Source organism: Mustelus asterias, chromosome 1 (genome assembly GCF_964213995.1).
Source record: "Mustelus asterias chromosome 1, sMusAst1.hap1.1, whole genome shotgun sequence".
NCBI lineage: Eukaryota > Metazoa > Chordata > Chondrichthyes > Carcharhiniformes > Triakidae > Mustelus > Mustelus asterias.
The window spans coordinates 141,377,919-141,399,942 of record NC_135801.1 but is presented as its reverse complement, the minus strand read 5'-3'; the positions used below and the strand labels follow the sequence as shown (position 1 = coordinate 141,399,942).

The following is a 22,024-nucleotide window of genomic DNA, read 5'->3' as shown; positions in this document are numbered from 1 at the left end:
CCACTGCACACCAAGATCTGCCAACCTTTCTCCTGCCAAACCTCTGTTCCAGTCTACCCTCCCAGCTCCCTTCTTGCCCCATTGAAGTTGGCTCTCCTCCATTTAATTATTCTTACTTTGGATTGCCCAATGTCCTTTTCTACTGTCATCCTAAACCTCATGATGCAATGATCCACTGTCTCCTAAATGTCCCCCCCAACACTTGATCTGCTTGCTCCAACACATTTCCAAGAACAAGGCCTAGTAGTGCCCTCTTTTTTATTGGGCTGGACACATACTTCTGTAGAATATTCTCCTTCACTGTTGTGAGGTCAAGGGGAGGTGAAGGCCTAGAGGTATTATTGCTAGACTATTGCTCCAGAAACTCAGCTAATGTTCTGGGGACCCGGGTTCGAATTCCACCACGGCAGATGGTGGAGTTTGAATTCAATAAAAAATATCTGGAATTAAAAGTCGACTGATGACCATGAAACCATTGTCGGTTGTCAGAAAAACCCATCTGGTTCACTAATGTCCCTTAGGGAAGGAAATCTATCGTCCTTACCCAGTCTGGCCTACATGTGACTCCAGACCCACAGCAATGTAGTTGACTGTCAATTGTCCTCTGAAATGGCCAAGCGAGACATTCAGTTCAAGGGCAACTAGGGATGGGCAATAAATGCTGACCCAGTCAGCGACGCCCATGTCCCATGAATGAATAAGAAAAACACTGAAGAATGAGTTTCTCAAACATTCTGTAGCATTAAACCTTTAGATGGGTTTCCCACACACTTGCAACTTGATTGGCAGGATGGAGGTATCCTGCTCTCAAAGCCTGCTCGGCAGGACAGGAGTCTAGAGTAGCAGGTCGGTGTGTTGAGGAAATTAGAGAGATTATGAGGGGATCCCGATTGTGGTGACTAAAGGTGGCCTTTAATAGAGATGGCATGATTGTGTGTGTGGTCCCAATTTTGGGGTCGGGAAGTGGGGGTTGGTCGGAAGCAGCGCAGCGGCAGATCGCGGGGGGATTTAAATGGAGTGCCCAATTGCATGGGTGGGGGTGCACCTGATCATGGTGAAGCCTGCTTTGTGTGGGGGTCCCAATGGTATTAGAGTGAGCTGCAGATCACAGGGTTGGGGAACAGCTGGATTGCAGTGGAGGATACCAATCAAAATGTGTTCCAGCTCATGGGGAAAGGAGTTCTAGATCATGAGGAAATAATAGAACAAAGAGATCTAGTGGTACAGCCTCAAATCTCCTTGAAAGTGGAGTCACAGGTGGACAGAGTGGTGAGGAAGGCATTCAGCATGCTTGATTTCATTGGTCAGAACATTGAAAACAGGAGTTGGGACGTCTTGTTGAAGTTGTACAAGATATTGACTTGGAATACTGTGCACTAGTTCTAGTCACCCTATTATAAAAGGATATTATTAAACTAAAAAGAATGCGTTGGTCAGAACATTGAATACAGGAGTTGGGACGTTTTGTTGAAGTTGTACAAGATATTGACTTGGAATACTGTGTACTAGTTCTAGAGACCCTATTATAAAAGGATATTATTAAACTAAAAAGAATGCAGAAAAGCTTTATTAGGATGCTACCGGGACTTGATGCTTTGAGTTATAAGGAGAGGCTGGATAGACTCGGATTTTTTCCTCTGGAGCATTGGAGGCTAAGGGAGAGGTCTATAAAATAATGAGTTGCATAGAGAAGGTAAATAGTCAACATATTTTCCCAAAGGTAGGGGAGTTTAAAACTAGAGGGCATAGGTTTAAGGTGAGAGGGGAGAAATACAACAGTGTCCAGACGGGCAATTTTTTTCACTCAGAGAGTGGTGAGTGTCTGGAATGGGCTGCCAGAGGCAGTAGTAGAGGTGGATGCAATTTTGTCTTTAAAAAAGTATTTGGACAGTTACATGGGTAAGATGGGTATAGAGGGATATGGGCCAAATACGAGAAATTGGGATTAGCTTAATGGTAAAAACTGGACATCATGGACAAGTTGGGCCAAAGGGCCTGTTTCCACGCTGTGAACCTCTATGACTCTATGACTGTCATCTGTCACATGCACCCTTTTCTGCTTCATCCTACTTTCTATTTCTTTTGCCATTTCATCTCTTCGTGGGACGCACTTAGACTGCACTTAGACTGCCTTCTCCTCTTTAAAGGCAGCCAATTGTTCTGTTACATTTGTGCCTATTAATCTTCCATTCCAATATCCCTGGGACATGTTCATTCTCAGGCTACTGAAATTGACTCTCCTCCAATGAAGTATTTTTGCTCTAGATTGTTCCTTGGTCTTTTCCATAATGAATCTAAGCCTCATGATTCTATCATCACTATTCCCTAAATGTTCTCCTGTTGACCCAACTCATTGGCTGTACCAGATTCAGCAATGCCTCCTTCTTTGCTGGACAAGATCCAGAAATTTTTCTTGAACACACTTCAGGAACTCTTCTTCCTTTCTGCCATTTCCGGTCTGTATTAGGTTGGCTAAAGCTCCCTCACGCATTATCACTACTCCATAGTCTGATTTAGCCATGAGATGTCTGAAGAGATACACTGACCTATTAAAATTGAGTCACATTGAACAGCCATTGGAAAATGTAATCCGAAGATCAGATGGGTAAATATATTGGACTGCAGTCAATGACCAAGGGAATAGAAAAGAAGCATTAGATATGAAATAAATAACTTATAATTCCTTGGATGATGAAGAATATCAGCAGTATTGTTGCTGTCTTGTGAAGCAAGCAGTTCCAATCTTTCATTATTATACAGTACATGACATGCTTTATCAAGTGTGTCCTTGGCATCAAATGCAGTCACAATAAATACTTCTTTTGTGTGAGTGCTGAGGCCAAATGTGATATGCAATTTGGTTTATTTTTCTTCCCCTTCTAAAGAATCTACACAATGCCTGGCTGGAAATATCCCTTCATAATTCCTCGGCTGTTAGGTTTGGTCAGCACCTGGCATTGCATTGTCTTACAAGACCGAACATCCAACAGAAAAGTTAGCAAGAAAAGATGCTTGCGAATGACAAACAGAAGGTATTAAGAGCAGCAGTGAAAAATTACCTTTTAAAGGAATGAAGAAAATCATTGTAAATAAGGCGGATAATTACAACAAAACTGGTGGAAAGTGATGAAAAATGGCTTAAATAAAGGAGCTGATACCTACTCACTACACAATAAAACTGATGAAAGGGATAATAAATGAAACAGCAGAATTGAGAACTACATCATAAAATTGAGAAAAAAGATCATAACAGTGTCGTTAAATTAAATGAGGATTAAAACAGTTTGAGCAGAAATGTTTATGAAACTAAATGGAAAGTCTGAGGATTAGAGAATGTGAACAAAAGGAATGAGGAGACAAAGGAAATGGAACAAAAATGTGAGGTGGAATTAAAGCCATTCCAGCCATTGGTTGGTGACAGTGATCTTCCGATATGTGTTGTGTTCTCAGTTTCCCTCCCAGACTACAAAACTATAACATTTTGACCATCGCTGGAAACTTGCATTTAGTATAGCATGTTAATTTGGCTTAACAGATCCAACAAAACTTCATGCTGAGCCAGAAAAGGAGATAGAACATAGAACATAGAACATAGAACATTACAGCGCAGAACAGGCCCTTCGGCCCACGATGTTGCACCGACCAGTTAAAAAAAAAAACTGTGACCCTCCAACCTAAACCAATTTCTTTTCGTCCATGAACCTATCTACGGATCTCTTAAACGCCCCCAAACTAGGCGCATTTACTACTGATGCTGGCAGGGCATTCCAATCCCTCACCACCCTCTGGGTAAAGAACCTACCCCTGACATCGGTTCTATAACTACCCCCCCTCAATTTAAAGCCATGCCCCCTCGTGCTGGATTTCTCCATCAGAGGAAAAAGGCTATCACTATCCACCCTATCTAAACCTCTAATCATCTTATATGTTTCAATAAGATCCCCTCTTAGCCGCCGCCTTTCCAGCGAAAACAATCCCAAATCCCTCAGCCTCTCCTCATAGGATCTCCCCTCCATACCAGGCAACATCCTGGTAAACCTCCTCTGCACCCTCTCCAAAGCCTCCACATCCTTCCTGTAATGTGGGGACCAGAACTGCACACAGTACTCCAAGTGCGGCCGCACCAGAGTTGTGTACAGTTGTAACATAACGCTACGCCTCCTAAATTCAATCCCCCTACCAATAAACGCCAAGACACCATATGCCTTCTTAACAACCTTATCTACTTGATTCCCAACTTTCAGGGATCTATGCACACATACACCTAGATCCCTCTGCTCCTCCACACTATTCAAAGTCCTCCCGTTAGCCCTATACTCAACACATCTGTTATTCCTACCAAAGTGAATTACCTCACACTTCTCCGCATTAAACTCCATCCGCCACCTCTCGGCCCAACTTTGCAACCTGTCTAAGTCTTCCTGCAAACTACGACACCCTTCCTCACTGTCTACCACACCACCGACTTTGGTGTCATCAGCAAATTTGCTAATCCACCCAACTATACCCTCATCCAGATCATTAATAAATATTACAAACAGCAGTGGCCCCAAAACAGATCCCTGAGGTACACCACTTGTAACCGCACTCCATGATGAATATTTACTATCAACCACCACCCTCTGTTTCCTATCCGCTAGCCAATTCCTGATCCAATTTCCTAGATCACCCCCAATCCCATACATCTGCATTTTCTGCAGAAGCCTACCATGGTGAACCTTATCAAACGCCTTACTAAAATCCATATATACCACGTCCACTGCCTTGCCCCCATCCACCTCCTTGGTCACTTTCTCAAAAAACTCAATAAGGTTAGTAAGGCACGACCTACCTGCCACAAAACCATGCTGACTATCACCTATCAATTCATTACTCTCCAAATAACTATAAATCCTATCCCTTATAATTTTTTCCAACATCTTGCCGACAACAGAAGTGAGACTCACTTGGACATTTAAACATAAACAATTTGACAAAAAGTTTGGTCAAAGAGGAGGGTTTTAAGGCGTGTCTTAAAGGAGGAGAGAGATATTGTGAGGCAGAGATACCTAGGCAGGGAATTTCAAAGCATTGAATTTTAACTGTGAAAAGCACAGCCTCCAAGCTTGTGATTGTGCCAGGGAAGCTAAAGACACCAGAATTGGACTAAATGGGGTTTAAAGGATAGAGAGGAGTGAGGCAATGGAGGAATTTGAAAACAAGAATGAGAATAAATTGAGGTTGTCAGACCAGAAGCCAATGTAGGTCATTAAGCACAGCGGCAACGGATGAATGGGACATGGGAGCGACATCTTCTGCACTTAGTTCCTGCTAGAATGGTGGATCAGAGCCATGGCATTAGCATCCTGCCTATGGGTTACCTGACCAAGGGAATATGATAAATGTAGGGTCAAGTGTTGGATTTCTAATTAAAGCAACTACATGAGTTACAATGGTTCATCCACCAGCAATTGGATTTTTGAGGCTGCAAGATCTTCAGGAATGGAGAAGAGCCTTGGGAAGGCTGCTCCAGGGACTCTTTGCGGCAAGATCTGAGCAACTGAAGTGAGCTGAGTTCTCTCAAGGATGATAGGAAGAGGACAGCCTCTCCAACCAAGCAGGTGTGAATACTAGTTACTAGTGACAAGAGCAGGAATGTAGTCCCTCCAACTAGGAGCCAGAGCACTAAGAGGATGTAAGATTCCAGGAGAACAGAAAAAATGAGCTACATAACATTTCCAGGTGTCAAGCCCCATTTTGACTTGCCCAGTGTCCTGCTGCAAGCACGCTTCAGATCAACACATGTTGCAGTTCCACTCATTGCTCTTTCAGCAGGCACCTCACAGCCTCATCCGAACAGCCAACACTTATAATCACCATCACCATACTACCCTCTCATACCCAGGCCTCACAGTAACCCCCATAAAACAAGTCCTTCCTTCCTCTCCACACAATCATATCTCTATGCGTTCCCTCCTTGCAGAGAAAATGGACACATAACTTGACAAAAGGTGGAGACCCAGAGTGAGTGATGGGGTGATTAATGAGCAGGGGAAAGGATTCCACAGTGATGGGCCACTTTTCAACTACTTCCAATGCATTCCCACCCGACCCACTGGGAAGGAGGTCTTGTTCTGAGGAACAGAATGTAAATGAGAATAAGAGAAGGGTTAAGGAGAGATGAGATGGATAAAGGCAAAATCCTGTGGATGCTGGACTCTGAAACAAGAACAGAAAATGCTGGAAAATCTCAGCGGGTCTGACAGCATCTGTGGAGAGAGAATAGAGCCAACGTTTCGAGTCTGGATGACCTTACATCAGAGCTCTGACGAAGGGTCATCCAGACTCAAAACATTGGCTCTATTCTCTCTCCACAGATGCTGTCAGACCTGCTGTGATTTTTCCTGAGATGGATAAAGCTAGCCCCACCCAATTGGGTAATGGTGGAGAGGTGTTGGAGAAGGACGATGTGATCAACAATGTCAAAAGGCTGCAGGCAGGTCAAGAAGGATGAGGAAATGTCACAATCACATAAGGGGCCCGATTTTACCATTTTGATTCTAAGTGCCGAATCTGGGCGTAGTACAGATCCGGCCTCGAAATCTGCTTTCCAGCGCGCCCATACGCTTTCAGCCGGCTCCAGTCCGATCCGCGTTGTGGGCGGGAATCGCACTGCCGGAACGATCGGAGCTCTGAACTGCGCATGCGCAGTTCGAAAAAAAATTGAAAAAGCGCGCCCGGGCACTGGGCTAGAGCGCGCAGCTGTGGCGGTTTGTGCCTTCTTTACAGCGAAATGTTTCTGAAAGATTGCTTCCTGCTGTGTATCCTGTGTCTAGCGTACCCAGGCGGAACAATTCAAATAGAACATCAGTAGTTCGCTTTGGAAGGCATGTCTATGCCAGGCTGTATCCTGTTTTGCTGGTTCGACCTGATGGGTCCACTATCAATATCCGATACAAGGAGCCTAAAAAAATTATTATGATGCCAGTCGATGTTTCCCTTCTGCCAGAAGCTGAAAGGAAAGCAAGAATGCGCAAACGTGTTCCCAAAAGAGCTGGAATGAAAGAGGAGCAATTTGAAGATGAATTTAAAGTTGACAATTATAGCAAATTCTGGAAGAAAAAGTAGTCTTCAAAATTTTGGATTTTAGAAACAACCATCACTGGGCTGCTTGACTGGCGTTGACATCAGTGGAACTTTGACAAATGCACATATTATTGTGATGTCATTAATAAGTTGTGTTTTTTATTTATGATCTAATCCATTTATTTTATTAAAATGTGTTTCTACAGGAAGGATACAGGGAATGAAAAAACAGATTCCTGTTTTTATTTCTACTATTACATGGCTTAAATGCAAGGAGAAAATGCTTTGAATGTTAATTAGACAATACCCATTCACATTAATTCTGTGCCTCCTGTTCTTGACTACATTTGTGTGGATTTGACTTGCATATATTTAGTTGTTTGTGTGATGTATCATTAAAACCAGTTGCAGGGGAAAAAAAGCAGAAAGCGGAGAGAGCAGCTCTCTGACACAGATCATCCTCTGGTGGGGGAGGGGGGGCAGGAGGGGGGGCGGGTCGGATCATCCTCTTGGGGGGGGGAGGAGGGAGGCGGGTCGGATGGATCTCTGGGGGGGGGAGGAGGGAGGTGGGTCGGATGGATCTCTGAGGGGGCCAGTTGAGTGGCATAACACCCTGGAACTCCATGCAATGAACGGCATGATGCAAGTTTGCACTTGTTTTTCCTCATTTGACTGACTACCAATCCTGCCTGTTCCATCAAGATAATAAGGCTTTTCCTGAATCACTAAATGATCTTTTTTTTTCAAAAGGAATCCACAGTACATTTCCAAGACCTCCTCTTTTACTTCAGAGTTCCAGGTGCCTTTTGTGTCATCTCAACATTTCCCTTGGATCATAAAGCAAGATAATTAAACCACATTATGGAAGGAAACATCAACTGACCGTGAAATAAATTAGCAGAGAATCAAATAATACAGAAGGAGGCCATTCAGCCTACCATACCTGTGCTAAAAAACATCTCACATAAGGATTTCCCCAGCATAAGTTCTGGCAGTACACCTTTATCATAGAATCTACAATGCAAAAGGAGGCCATTTGGTCCATCAAACCAGCACTAACAACAATCCACCCAGGCCCTACCCCCATAACCCCACATATTTACTCTCCTAATCACCCTGACACTGAGGGGCAATTTATTATGGCCAATCAACCTAACCCTAATCTTTGGACTGTGGGAGGAAACCATAGCACCCGGAGAAAACCCACGCAGTCACGGGGAGAATGTGCGAAATCCACAGACAGTAACCCAAGGCCATATTTGAACCCTGGTCCCTGGCGCTGTGAGGTAGCAGTGCTCACCACTGAGCCATCATGCCGCCAAATGGAGGTTCCACTCGTTTATGTCTAACTGAATTGGTTTTGATTTATATGAATAATATTTTGACACATGGCCTCTGTGATATTTCTGCAGAGAATCACCTAAAGTTTGCAGTATCTTACACAGGAAAATTTACTCAGGAAACTTTACTCATTGGAATTAAATATATCAAATTGCTTTTTGCAGCTTTAGGCTCCAACATGCCGAGTTTGTTTAATTGTAATTGCAATATAGCCCGAGAAGAAAGTGATTATGAAAAAAAGAAATATCACAACATTGAAAATGTCATGGCCATGAGAAGCAAAGAATTCCATTTAACACATTCCAACAAGCACTTACTGGAGTGATGTGGCCAGAAGGAAATGGCATCCGCACTGTTTCTCAGCATTCAAGATAGATGTACCCATTTACATATTTATTCCATCTTGTGTATACATAAATTCCATGGACATTAACAGAGATCTGAAATTAATATGAATCACCCATCCTTTCAAGTCTAGATATTCCCTCCTGATTCATCCTATGGGATGGGTTCCATGGACACCAACAGTACTCTGGCACATCATTCATGTAGCCTTCCCCCATACACAATGCAGAGATTGGCATAGCCAAGTGCAACCCAGTCCTCATCCAAACTCTAAAACAACTGCACATACCAGCACAGAATACTGGAGAAAACCAAAAGAAGGAACACTAGCTTGGTTCTGTGTTTTCCTTTCCTCTCCATACTCTGCTGGCACATCAATTAATCCTGGTTACTTGTGCTCCCACCCTGGCTGATCAAACAAACTCTGAGCAACCCAAGGATCGAAATGGGAGCCTTCCTGTTGATAACACCCTTGGCAAAGAACTATAATCGTAGATGTCCCATCTCCACCTCACTCAGCTACAATATGGTCTTCTACACTACAGCAAAGTGTATTGGAGCTCCAGCTTATTGCACTACCAATCATGTTGTCATTTATCATCTTTAATAGAGAAAGATAGGTTTCAGTGTAACAACTGTGTAGCAATCATTTTTCTTCCTGTTAGGATGCTGTACCTTTAAGTGCATCTGGAGAGATTTAAGTGACCTAGCTTTTACTGATTGCGTACTGCAACACTTGAATTAAGGGAACTGCCAATCATTCTCTTTCTCCAGTTCATTGTGTGTGATAGCTTGCTGATTTCTCTTTCACTGAACACTGAGCTGAATCAATGTGAAATAAAGTTATTTTGTACAGTTCCAAATGGTCCCCAAACCAATTTCTACCTCTGTTTATATTCAGTGCAGGGTCTAATCGACCATGTTCATCACAAGGAGATGAGATTCAAAGGCCAACACACTATCTGCATTCACTGTTGGTTTATCAGATTTTCCACCGCCAGTAGATTATAATACCGACATTTAGATAGTGCCTTAAAAAGAATTTGGATTTATCTTGCACTTCTCATGACGCCAGGATGTCCCAAGGCCCTTTACATTGAAGGAAGTACTTTGTGGCAGCTAATCTGTGCCTAGCAAGGTCCCACAAATAGCAAGGAGGTAATCTGTTTAAGTGATGTTGACTGAGATAGAAGTATTGGGCGGAGCAGTGGGAATAACTCCCCTGCTCTTCTTTGAATAGTGCCATGGGATTTTTTTCTATCCATCTGAGAAGGTGGACGGGGCTGCGATTTACCATCTCATTGTTATTATCTGGCCATCAGGTGTCTGTTAATGGGGTTTTTTAACCTTTCTCTTAATTTTTCTTTGGTGTCAAGCTTGGATCAGCGGAAGCACATTCACCCCGCATCAAAAAGCTTGCTTGGGTTCAAGCCCACTTCAATGTACTATTGTGGGAGTGCTGCACTATTGGAGGTGCTACCTTTCAGAAGAGATGTTTACTTGCTCTACCAACTGCCGAATGTAAATGATTTCATTACACTCTTCGAAGAAGAGGAGGGGGCGATCTCTCAGTTTCCTGGACAATACTGATTCGTCAATCACAAGCATTAACAAATTAAGAAGTTGTGTGTGATTACTGTCTGATGCAGGGTCATAATGGCCAAGATAAAGAGGTGACTTTGTCAGTAAGTTCTGTACGAGTGTGTGCAGCTCATGTCATGATGTGATGCCACCAGTGGCAACATGGAACAATAATGCAGTGAGAAAGGAAGGCTCAATGAAGTAACAGTCACTTTTCCAGAAAGTATCAGAAGAGAAGTCCAGAATTGAAGAGCCGTTAATACATAGCTATGGCTGATCAGTACAAGCTGCATATCATCCAACATGAAATATGTGAAGATTGGACAAGCTGGAAATTCATCATAGTGAACTGTGTAGCAGCTGAATGATGATGACGATATAATACACACACTGTACTCTTATCTACATCATGAATCAGCAGAGCATGTATAATCTAATAAATTAATAATACAGTTTCCGACCTTCAACTGGAGAAATGACTTATTTAAAGACTTACTGAAGACTCCCATTTTCTTTCCTCTGTATCTGAGGTTACCGATCCTGTTCACCCATCATCCCTGCGCTTGCTGGTCTACACTGGGCAATTTTAAAATGACCACTCTTGTTACAATTGCCTCCATTGATGCACCTCTCTCCATCTCTGTAACCTCCCCAAACATGACAGAACACTCTGCGATCTCTGAGCTCCAATTCTCACTGCTTGCACAGCCCTGACTTTCTTGCTCCACCAATAGGGGTAGTCTCTTCAGCTGCCAACATCCTGTGCTCTGGAATTCCTCTTCTAAACCTCTGTGCTTTTCTCCTTACCTCTCCTCCTTAAAAACGCTGCTTAAAACATACCTCTTTAACCAAGCTTTTGGCCGACTTGTTTTAATGCCTCGTTAGGCGGTTCTGTGACAAGTTCGGACTGATAACTCTCCTGTGAAGTATTTTGAGGCAACTTATTATACAAAAGGAGTTGTAAAAATACAAGTTGCTGCAGTTAATGGCCCAGACCTTCCACAAAGTGGCATCACCATCAGATTGCCATTCCACTTGAACGTTTCCAACCCCAATACTGCTCCACATCTTTTGCTGGGCTTTCCGAGCCTGGCTTCTCCAGAAATCTGGTGCATAGCATCCAGTAAAGAGCTCCTTCGCAGCACAATCAAATCGGGGGTAAGACACCACATGCCTCCTTTTTATGGCACTAGCTGCTGTGTGGTAAGTTTGTGTCCAGTATGAACATCAGTGAATTACTTAATGGATGGATGTAAGTAAGTGGGTAAAGTGGTAGGTTTAGAACCATAGAATCATAGTACAGAAGAAGACCATTCGGCCCATCGAGTCTGTACCGACCACAATGCCACCCAGGCCCTATTGCCTCAACCCCACACATTTACGCTGCTAATGCCCCTGACACTAGAGCAATTTAGCATGGCTGATCAACCTAACCTGCATATCTTTGGACTATGAGAGGAAACTGGAGCACCCGGAGGAAACCCACGCAGACACAGGGAGAACGTGCAAACTCCACACACACAGTGACCTGAAGCTGGAATTGAACCCAGGTCCCAGGCGATGTGAGGCAGCTGTACTAACCACTGTGCCACCATGCTGATAGGTAGGTGACCTAAGTTGTTAAGTGGGTATGGTGTGTAAGATCAGTGCGCAGCTGATTAGAGTGGGTGAGGTAGTAGATGGTGAGATCATAGGTGGCTTGGATGGCAGGTGGATGAGGTGATTTGGGGTGTGAAGTGGGGAGTCCGGGGTCAGTATAGTTGATGCGTGGGTCAGTTCTGTCATTGCCTCGGAGTTAGACTATGATTTTTCTGTCTAGCATTTCCCGGGTAACTATTCAGGTAAGACCAACGGAACCACCCACAGCCTCCAGAGTTGGAGACTTTTGTCTCCAGGGAGGAGGGGAATTGCCCATCCAAAGTTCAAACACCATGGGAATTCTCACAGAGATTCGAAGATCTGGACAAATATATTGTGGCAGAATTGCACAGCTGTCAGATGAACCCCAAGTACACATTTTCATGGATGAGCCAGGACACTAATTATCCACCAACGATTCAACTATTGATTGCATTGCAGCCAAATGTGGTCCTGAATTCATCCAACATTCACATTATATATTTTCTAGTGGAGTTTGTAGAATAGTTATCAGCAATAGGGACAGTCCGAAAGGCGTGCTGGTTAGGTGCATTGGCCAAGCTAAATTCTCCCTCAGTGTACACGAACAGGCGCCGGAGTGTGGCGACAAGGGGATTTTCACAGTAACATCATTGCTGTGATAATGTGAGCCTACTTGTGACACTAATAAATTAATTAAAACTTAAACTTGAACTAACTGTGTTTTCTGTGTCCGACCGCAAACCAAGGGCCCAGTTTTACCATTTTCATTTTAAGTGCTGAATCTGGGCGTAATGCAGATCCGACTTAGAAATCTGCTTTCAGGCGCCCCCATACGCACTCAGCCTGAAAAAAACACCGCAGGTCCCATTTGCGCTGTGGGCGGGGCTTAGCGCGGCTGAAACGATCAGAGCTCTGAACTGCGCATGCGCAGTTAGAAAAAAATTTGAAAAAGCGCACCCGGGCCGCAGAAAGCGGAGAAAGCAGTCCGGGAGCGAAAAGCGGCAGAGATGGTGCACACACACATTACCGTCCCCTTTATCCACCGTCCCCCACTACCCACACACATCACCGACCCCCTTATCCACCCCCCCACTACCCACATACATTGCTGTCCCCCTCATCCATCCCCCCACCACCCAGACCGATCGTCACCCCTGCCCTCCTCCCCCTCCCACCGATCGCCCGCAGAGTGGCAGTGGACCCCCCTGCCCCCCGCCCCCCTCCACCAGAGATCCATCTGACCCCCCCCAGAGATCCATCTGCCGCCCCCCCCCCGCCAGTGAGCGATCGGGCCTCCCCCCCCTCCCCCCGCCTCCCCCCCCCCACCAGAGATACATCTTACCCACCTCCCTCCTCCACCCCCCCCCCCCCGCCCCCACAGACAACGATATGGCCTCACTCCCCCCGCCCAGAGAATGGTCTGGCCTCAATCACCAATACCCCCGCCAGAGGAACATCTGACCCGCCTGCTCCCCCCTCCCCACAAGACAACAATCAGCCCTCCCCTCCACCTACCACCAGACAATGACCGGCCCTCTCCCCTCCACTCCCCCGCCACAAATACATCTGACCCGCCATCTCCTCCTCCCCGCTGCCCCCAACCAGACAACGATCTGGCCTCACCTCCCTGCCCCCCCAACCAGAGAATGTTCTGACCCGCCTCCCTCCCCCCGCCCCACCACTGATCTGAGTCAGAGAGCCGTTGGAAGCACAGAATGTACTCTTCAGAAGCTGGAGCGTCCGATTCAGACTTTTATTTAGCAGGTCCATTACGGTGCGGTTCCAGATTGGCGAATGCGGTGGTAAAAGGGGAAATGCTGATAAAGTTGGGCGGGCAGTTCATTAATTCAATTTAAATGCATGCAAATGCATTTAAATCGCCCTTGCGCCCGTTTTGGGCACGAATCGAATCACCGCCATTGTGCTAACCACTGTGCCATCAGACTGCAATGAAGTTTCTATTCATAAGCAGATGAATAATGAAACATCCATTCATATATTCTGTAACATTCTTCTGTGTGGAACATGTTACACTACCAAAGATTACAAATATCCAAATGGGTCTTTTTATTTTTTATGATTCGTGCTAACACGTGTATGAGTCTCTTTGAGGAAGTTCAGTACATTCATAGGAGTAACAGTTGATGAAATTGGGTTAGACTGATGATAACAAAATAAAAGACTGACGATGAAGTATGATGACTGGATGAGATTGCAAGATGAGATATTGATGGCCTCATTGCTAAATAGTTTACACAAGAAGTCATAGAGTCATTATGGCACAGAAGGAGATCATCCAGTCCATAAAGTCCTATGGGCGGCATGGTAGCACAGTGGTTAGCACTGCTGCTTCACAGCTCCCAGGGTCCTGGGTTCGATTCCTGGCTTGGGTCACTGTCTGTGTGGAGTTTGCACATTCTCCTCGTGTCTGCGTGGGTTTCCTCCAGGTGCTCCGGTTTCCTCCCACAGTCCAAAGATGTGCGGGTTAGGTTGATTGGCCATGCTAAAAAATTGCCCCTTAGTGTCCTGAGATGCATAGGTTAGAGGGATTAGTGGGTAAACTATGTAGGGATGTGGGGGTAGGGCCTGGGTGGGATTGTGGTCAGTGCAGACTCGATGGGTCGAATGGCCTCTTTCTGTACTGTAGGGTTTCTATGATTTCTATGATTCTATGAAAGTCCATTCCAGCTCTCTATAAAACAATCCCATTCCCTTGCTCTACCCCACAGCCCTTTAAGTTCATTTCCTTTCAAAATCATTCATCATCTCTGCTTTCATCACCCTCACAGAGTGCGAGTTCCAGTCATCACCACTTGCTGTGTAGAAGTGCTCTTCCTCATCCCCACTGCATCTCTTGCCCAGACCCCTCTGTGCCCCTTGGTCCTTGTAGCATCAGATAATTAGGACAGCTTTTCTTTGTCTCCCTTGTCTAAACCCGTCATAATCTTATGTACCACAAATCTCCCCTCAATTCCCATTGCTGCAAGGGAACAACCTCAACTTCTCTCACCTAACTTTGTAACTAAAACTCCCTCATTTCTGACACCGTTCTGGTAAATCTCCTCTTCACCCTCTCAAGGACCCTCATATCTTTGCTAAATTGTGGTGGCCAGAATTGATTGCAGTACTCTACTTGTCGTTAACCAGAGCTTTATAAAAAGGTTCAGCATAACTTCCTGCTTTTAAACTAAATTCCTTTGGTAATGAAGCCCAAGCTTGGACATGAAGTATTGCCACTACAATAAAGGCAAAATACTGCGGATGCTGGAATCTGAACAAAAACAGAAAATGCTGGAAAATCTCAGCAGGGCTAAGGTTTACTGGGCTGATTCCGGGGACAGCAGGACTCGTGTATGAGGAGAAATTGACTAGGTTAGGATTGTTTTCGCTGGAGTTCAGACGAATGAGGGGGGAATCTCATAGAGATTTATAAAATTAGAACAGGATAGATGCAGGCAGGATGTTCCCGATGGTAGGGGAGTCCAGAACCAGGGGTCTGAGTCTGAGGATTCGGACCATTTAGGATGGAGATGAGGAGACATTCATTCACTCAAAGAGTGGTGAGCCTGTGGAATTCATTACCACAGGAAGTAGTTGATGCCAAAACATTGAATGTATTCAAGAAGCGGCTTGATATAGCACTTGGAGCGAATGGGATAAAAGGTTATGGGGAGAAAGCAGGATTAGGCTATTGAGTTGGACGAGCAGCCATGATCAAGATGAACGATGGAGCAGGCTTGAAGGGCCAAATGGCCTCCTCCTGCTTCTATCTTCACTGTTTCTATGTTTCTATGACAGCATTTGTGGAGAGAGAATAGAGCCAACATTGCAAATATAAATGACCCTCCGTTAGAGCTAGGTTGAAGCACCAGAGTACTGTAAGTGTCCTTAGAATAGCAGCCTTGGAAAAGTTAGTTCCATTACAAGATAAATTGCAACAAAAAGGATTTTGTCAAGGCACCAGAGGTTACAATCAAGTGACAGAACAATGGGATTGCAGAGTGAATTTGAAGTACCTCTTCCTTAAGGTTAGTCAAATGGAATAGAGGAAATTGATGCTTGGGTACAAATCCAATGAAACAAATAAATGAAAATAACATCAAATGAATTCTAAAAGCATGTCCTTGGAACATCCTGTCACATAATAAAACAGAAACTTGTGCTTTACAAAACAGTGAAAGAGCTTCCCATTTGTACACTGGTGCTCTAGCAGTTAAGTAGTAGGGTATGGATTGATGTCCACTATTCATAACGTTTTGAGTTGGAGTTTGGGGACGGCATGGTGGCACAGTGGTTAGCACTGCTGCCTCACAGCACCAGGGACCCGGGTTCAATTCCCGGCTTGGGCCACTGTCTGTGTGGAGTTTGCACATTCTCCCCGTGTCTGCATGGGTTTCCTCCAGGTGCTCCGGTTTCTTCCCACGGTCCAAAGATGTGCGGGTTACGTGAATTGGCCATGCAAATTGCCCCTTGGTGTCAGACGGATTAGCTAGGGTAAATACATGGGGTTGTGGTGATGGGGCCTGGGTGGGATTGTGGTCGGTGCAGACTAGATGGGCCAAACAACCTCCTTCCGCACTGTCGGATTCTATGATTCTATCTCAGGAATACTGTAAAGGGCAATATCTCACAAAGAGAATGACAAAGAATGGTGAGTCGCTGGAATCTCCGCACACCACTAACAGCAACACTCCGCCCCGACCCTCCACAGCCCCCTTTCTCCATCCTTCGCCACCATGAGCTGAAAATATGACGGTACTGGGGCAGGTTTCCGGTCCTTTCAGCTGGGTTATATATTACGCAGCTCAGGAAAACATGATAGCTCACTTAACATTTTCCCCACATCCAAACATAATTCCATTAAGGTGTAATCGCTGTTCTCTCCCTTCAATCTAATTTCTTGTCCATTTTCAAAGTTTTTCAAAGTGGCACGGTAGCACAGTGGTTAGCACTGCTGCTTCACAGCTCCAGGGACCTGGGTTCGATTCCCGGCTTGGGTCACTGTCTGTGTGGAGTTTGCACATTCTCCTCGTGTCTGCATGGGTTTCCTCCGGGTGCTCTGGTTTCCTCCCACAGTCCAAAGATGTGCGGGTTAGGTTAATTGGCCATGCTAAAAATTACCCCTTAGTGTCCTGAGATGTGTAGGTTAGAAGATTAGTGGGTAAATATGTAGGGATAAGGGGGTAAGGCCTGGGTGGGATTGTGGTCGGTGCAGACTCGATGGGCCGAATGGCCTCTTTCTGCACTGTAGGGATTCTATGATTCTATGATTACCCTAAAACCCCACTGCATTAAATAACTTATATACAAGCAATGTGATGAATCATTTTGGCACAATTTATAATTGGAGCAGGGGTAGATCATGTGACCCATCACATTGAAATATTTCTTGCAGACATGATCCCTTTAAAACTTGGGGCTTCTTTCCCCTCTTTTTCCAATGAGCTCACTGTGCTTCTCACAGTGAGTGTTGGCTTCTCACGAGGAATGTACTTAAATAGTTTATGCTCTAATACAAGAAAGTTGATAGAAAACAGAACAAGATCTCACAAAAGTCCATTTCTCAAAAGTTCCAATTTGTGTAAAGAAAATGTATAACAAATATCCTTTCTCCACAACTTTTTTTTCTGGAAATATTTGGGGAAATGGCCTTCTCTCAATGTCAATTGAATGCAGACACTGAACATATTTTTGAGTGAGTTAACTTCCTCCTCACCTACCTGAAGTAAAGGGGGATTTTGTTTAGTCTTTCCAAAATTGGCATGGCCATGACCATCACGTTGAACGTAATGGATGTAAGCTTTGGTACTATCATTCCAAGGCAGAGTTAGTGGTCTACTGCACTGCTATAGGATGACACAGAGGAACCTTTTCATCTTTGTCACCTGGGCTTTAGGTTTCGCTAGAGTGTAGCTGATTACAAGATTGCACACATATAATGGAGCATTTCCACTGAGTTAAGTGGTAGGAAAATTAGGTGGGTTTCCTTATGGGTACACCTTCAGATCATAATACATAGGAGCAGAAGTAGATCATTTGGCCCATCGAGTCTGCTTTGCCATTCAATGACATGATGACTGATCTGATGTGATAACCCTCAATTCCACCTTCCTGCCTTATCGCCATAACCCTTGATTCCCTTACTGATTAAAAATCTGTCTGTCTCAGCCATGCACATACTTAGCAACCCAGCCTCCACAGCCCTCTGCTGGTAAAGAATTATACAGATTCACTAACCTCTGAGTGAAGAAGTTGCTCCTCATCTGTTTTCAATAGAAGACCCCTTACTCTGAGATCATGCCCTCTGGTCCTGGACTCTCCCTTAAGGGGAAGCAACCTCTCAGCATCAACCTTATCAAGCTCCCTGAGAATCCTATATGTTTCAATAAGATCACCTCTTATTCTTCTAAACTCCAATGACTGCAGGTCCAACCGACTCAAACTCTCTTCATCATAAAATCCCTCCATACCTGGGGTCAACCTAATGAACCTTCCCCTGGACTGCCACGAATGCCAGTATCGCTTTCCTTAGATAAGGGGACCAAAAGTATCACAGTATTCCAGGTGTGGTCTAACTAGTGCCTTGTATAGTTTTAGCAGGACTTCCCTATTTTTATACTCCATTCTCTTTGAAATGAAGGCCAACAGTCAATTTGCCTTCGCTAAGTGAAAATCTATCACCACTTATTCACTACTGCTTATTGTTCAAGTGGTTATGGCATAATAATTTACAACCGCCACCATTATGTCTTACTAAAATCTCTGTGGTTTAATTGCTACACGATCCAACTGACGATTTGAACATGAATATAATTATCAGAACGGGGTTGAAGAAGATGGCTGCCTAAATCATTGAAATTTTTTAAACATGCTAAGTGACATTGTTATTGGATAAATTGTCAACTTAAACTTACTCAGCACAGTGAGCTCTGCTGAAGCAGCGACTGTCTTATTCTCAGAGTTGGCAATACACGTATAAAACCCGGCATCTTGTTCAGTTACACTTCTGATGAGCAAGTTACTTCCAGCCAGCAATGAGTATTTTTTGGACCTGAAGCAAGTAAAATTGTTCACTGTTAAGAATTGAAGAAAAGACGTATACATATTGCATATTGCTAAAAAATATGTTGTCAAAGCTTTTTGTCTTGCACTCATCAGGACAGTTTGCAAGAACACCAACAGTAAATTAACTCAACTACTGTGTCAAAGAATTACGTGCATAATTTGCTGAATCTATGTGAGAACAAACACATTGGACTCAAGACATAGAAGGCACAGTTTCAAAATAATTGGCAAGAGAAGTAAAAATGGAAGAAATGATTTCACCCAAAGGGTGTTTGGAGTCTGGGATGAACTTCCTGAGTATGTGAAGGCAGGTTCAATCGGGGTTTTCACCTCTGCTATCTGAAAATAAAAAATGTGCAAGGTTACATGCATTAAACAGGAGAGTGGGACTAGGTAGAATCCTCTTTCAGAGAGCAGGTGCAGATCTGATAGGCCAAACCGCCTCCTTCTGCACTGTAAAGACTGTACTACTGATTGATGAAGTGCAATTTTAGATTTTCCACACTTCTTCCACCCTGACCTGCCATTCCATTAACTTCATGATTCCTCCCCATGAGGAAGAGACTGGTTTTTGCACACCTGTGGTTTGCCTTCAGCTCAACAGCAGTGGCAACAGGAACAGGGCATCAAAAATTATTTCCTTTGACTATTCTCGAGATGACAAAGGGAATTGATGAGATTGGGAAGAGGTAAGATTTTTCTGATGCATAATTTAGAATTAATGAAATAATTCTTTCGAAGTAGAGTAATTAATAAGTGGAACAAAGTGGCCAAACAGAGGCTCATAGAGGGAAGAGGCAACATTCTGACGTTTGAAACAATGGACGGAATTCTCCAGCCGTTCATTCCCACCGCTGCTGCCAGCAAGTATGGAGAATATGGTGCTCAGCCAAATCTCAGTTCATGCAACAGGATCAGAGAATCCCGCTGGTGTGAAACGGACAGAGAATCCCGTCCATTGTTAAATAATATATTTAAGAAGAAAGCAAATAACCGGTTGGCTTTTTAGCGATGCCCACCTCCCATAAATTAATAAATTAAGTTGTTTTAATTAGAACAGAGGCGGCTGAGGAAAGATTTAATTGAGGAGTATAAAATTATGAGGGGCCTAGATACAGTGGATAGGAAGGAGATATTTCCCTTTTTGTGAGGTCAATAATTAGGGAGCATACGTTTAAAGCAATTGGTCAAAGAATTAGAAGGGAATGTGAAACTTACTGTCTAAAAGGATGATAGAGGCAGAAACCCATTGCATTAAAAAAACATTTGGGTATTCTCTTGATGTATGGCAACCTACAAGATGATGAACCAGATGTTGGATTAGACTGATTAGTTCTTTGTTGGCCTTCACAGGCACAATGGGCTGAGTGGTCTCATTCTCTGCAATAACGTTCTGCGATTCTACGATGAAAAAAGTAGTTATTCTGCTCGGTGAAGGTTGAGTAGAGTTATCTGAGCAGGCTCTTCCTGGCTATTTCTGGATTTGAGCCTGGGAATGATGCTGAGCTGTGCATTATAATCATACAAGTCCATTTTTAATTTCTTTCATGGGATGGGAAAGGCAGCATTTGCTACCCAAGCCTTATTGCCCTTGAACTGTGTGGCTTGCTGGGCCATTTCATTGGGAAATTAAGAGCTTCAGAGGGCAGTGAAAGACCAATCACATTGCTCAGCGTCCAGAATCACGTTAGGCTGGATCACACCCGATGCAGAGAGATGCAGGATGGAAGAAGGCTTGCTTGCAAGCCTGCTCCTGGGGAGGAAGCAGGCTCCCGGACCTGGGCAAGGTGGTGGGTGACTGAGGGGGGGGTCATTCGACCTGACCGTTGTTCCTCCACAGAGGCTATGTTCACTGCTGGGTGGCCCTGGAGGGGTACACTGGAGGTGTTCCATGACCGGTGGGCTCCACAGGAGCTGTGATGTTTCATTGTCCCAGGGAATGATATTCTGGTTTAAGTTTCCTTGCACATTTTTGTTTTCACCACAGTGCCCCACCAGGGCTGTCACCCCACTTATTTGCTGATTTTTGTTTTACTAGAAGTATAGAACAGATCAGGTATAGATGGCAGATTTCCTTCCCTGAAGGATAAAAATGGGTTTTTATAACAATCGATTACAGTTTCATGGTCACCATTACTGAGACTAGCTTTACTTTCCAAATTTATTTAATTAAATTGAAATTCCACCAGCTTCCAGAGTAGGGCTTAAACCCATGTCTCCAGAACATTAGTATGGATCTCCAGATTACCACTTTTGCAATAGTCCCAGCGCGCCACCGTATCCATCTTCCCACTTCATGCACTGATACAAAATTGTTTTGTTGACTATTTTAACAGGTGTCAAGTTAGCTTAAAATGTGTGTGCGTGAAGTATATTTTTTTAATTTATTGAGCCAAAGCTAAATTTGCAGTGCAGTTGAAGTGATAACTAATACCCAGAAGGGAAAAAAAAACAGTTCAGACCAGTTTTCCTATTTCCCTGTTTTATTGGTTTTTCCTTCTGGGTAGGAAATTTTAATTTTTACTCTTTTACAATGGATGGAATATCTCACGTTTTATATATTTTAATCTGCGTGAATCTCATCTACATCTGACCAATTGTATACATTTTGTTCAATGCAATTGTACTAAAAATGGTCTGCATGAAAATTGGTATTCTGCGAGTGACTGCAACAGGAATTGGTCTCTGAAACCCCAGGTCTCTCCCTCAGTGACATATTTATTGTGTGTCAGATTATTTAATTTGGCTATACATTGTGTCAATGCAAGCATTAAATGAATTGCAAAGAGGCTGAGAATCATTGTTAGCCCTCACAATATCACTTGCAAAGACAGTTTCTTACGTTGCTGAATTCTAAAGAGGCAAATGATGCATCTGGCTGGTCAATGACCATGTTTTACTTATCAACTACTCCAAGGCTGCAGTAATAGATTTCCATTCTCCGTTTTGCAATTGGTTCGTTCTGTGTTTTGTGATTGTTGTTATTGTAATTGGCTTATATTCTGCA

General features: G+C 44.0%; 1 protein-coding gene across 1 annotated transcript in view; it reads right to left on the bottom strand.

The window, feature by feature from the left end:
- Window positions 1-22,024, bottom strand: part of dcc (DCC netrin 1 receptor) — an 868,461-nt gene that overhangs the window by 582,543 nt on the left and 263,894 nt on the right. Inside the window, exon 5 of the mRNA XM_078241787.1 lies at window positions 18,867-19,003. Within this exon, the coding sequence (XP_078097913.1) occupies window positions 18,867-19,003 (137 nt within the window). The remainder of the gene's footprint in view (window positions 1-18,866; window positions 19,004-22,024) is intronic.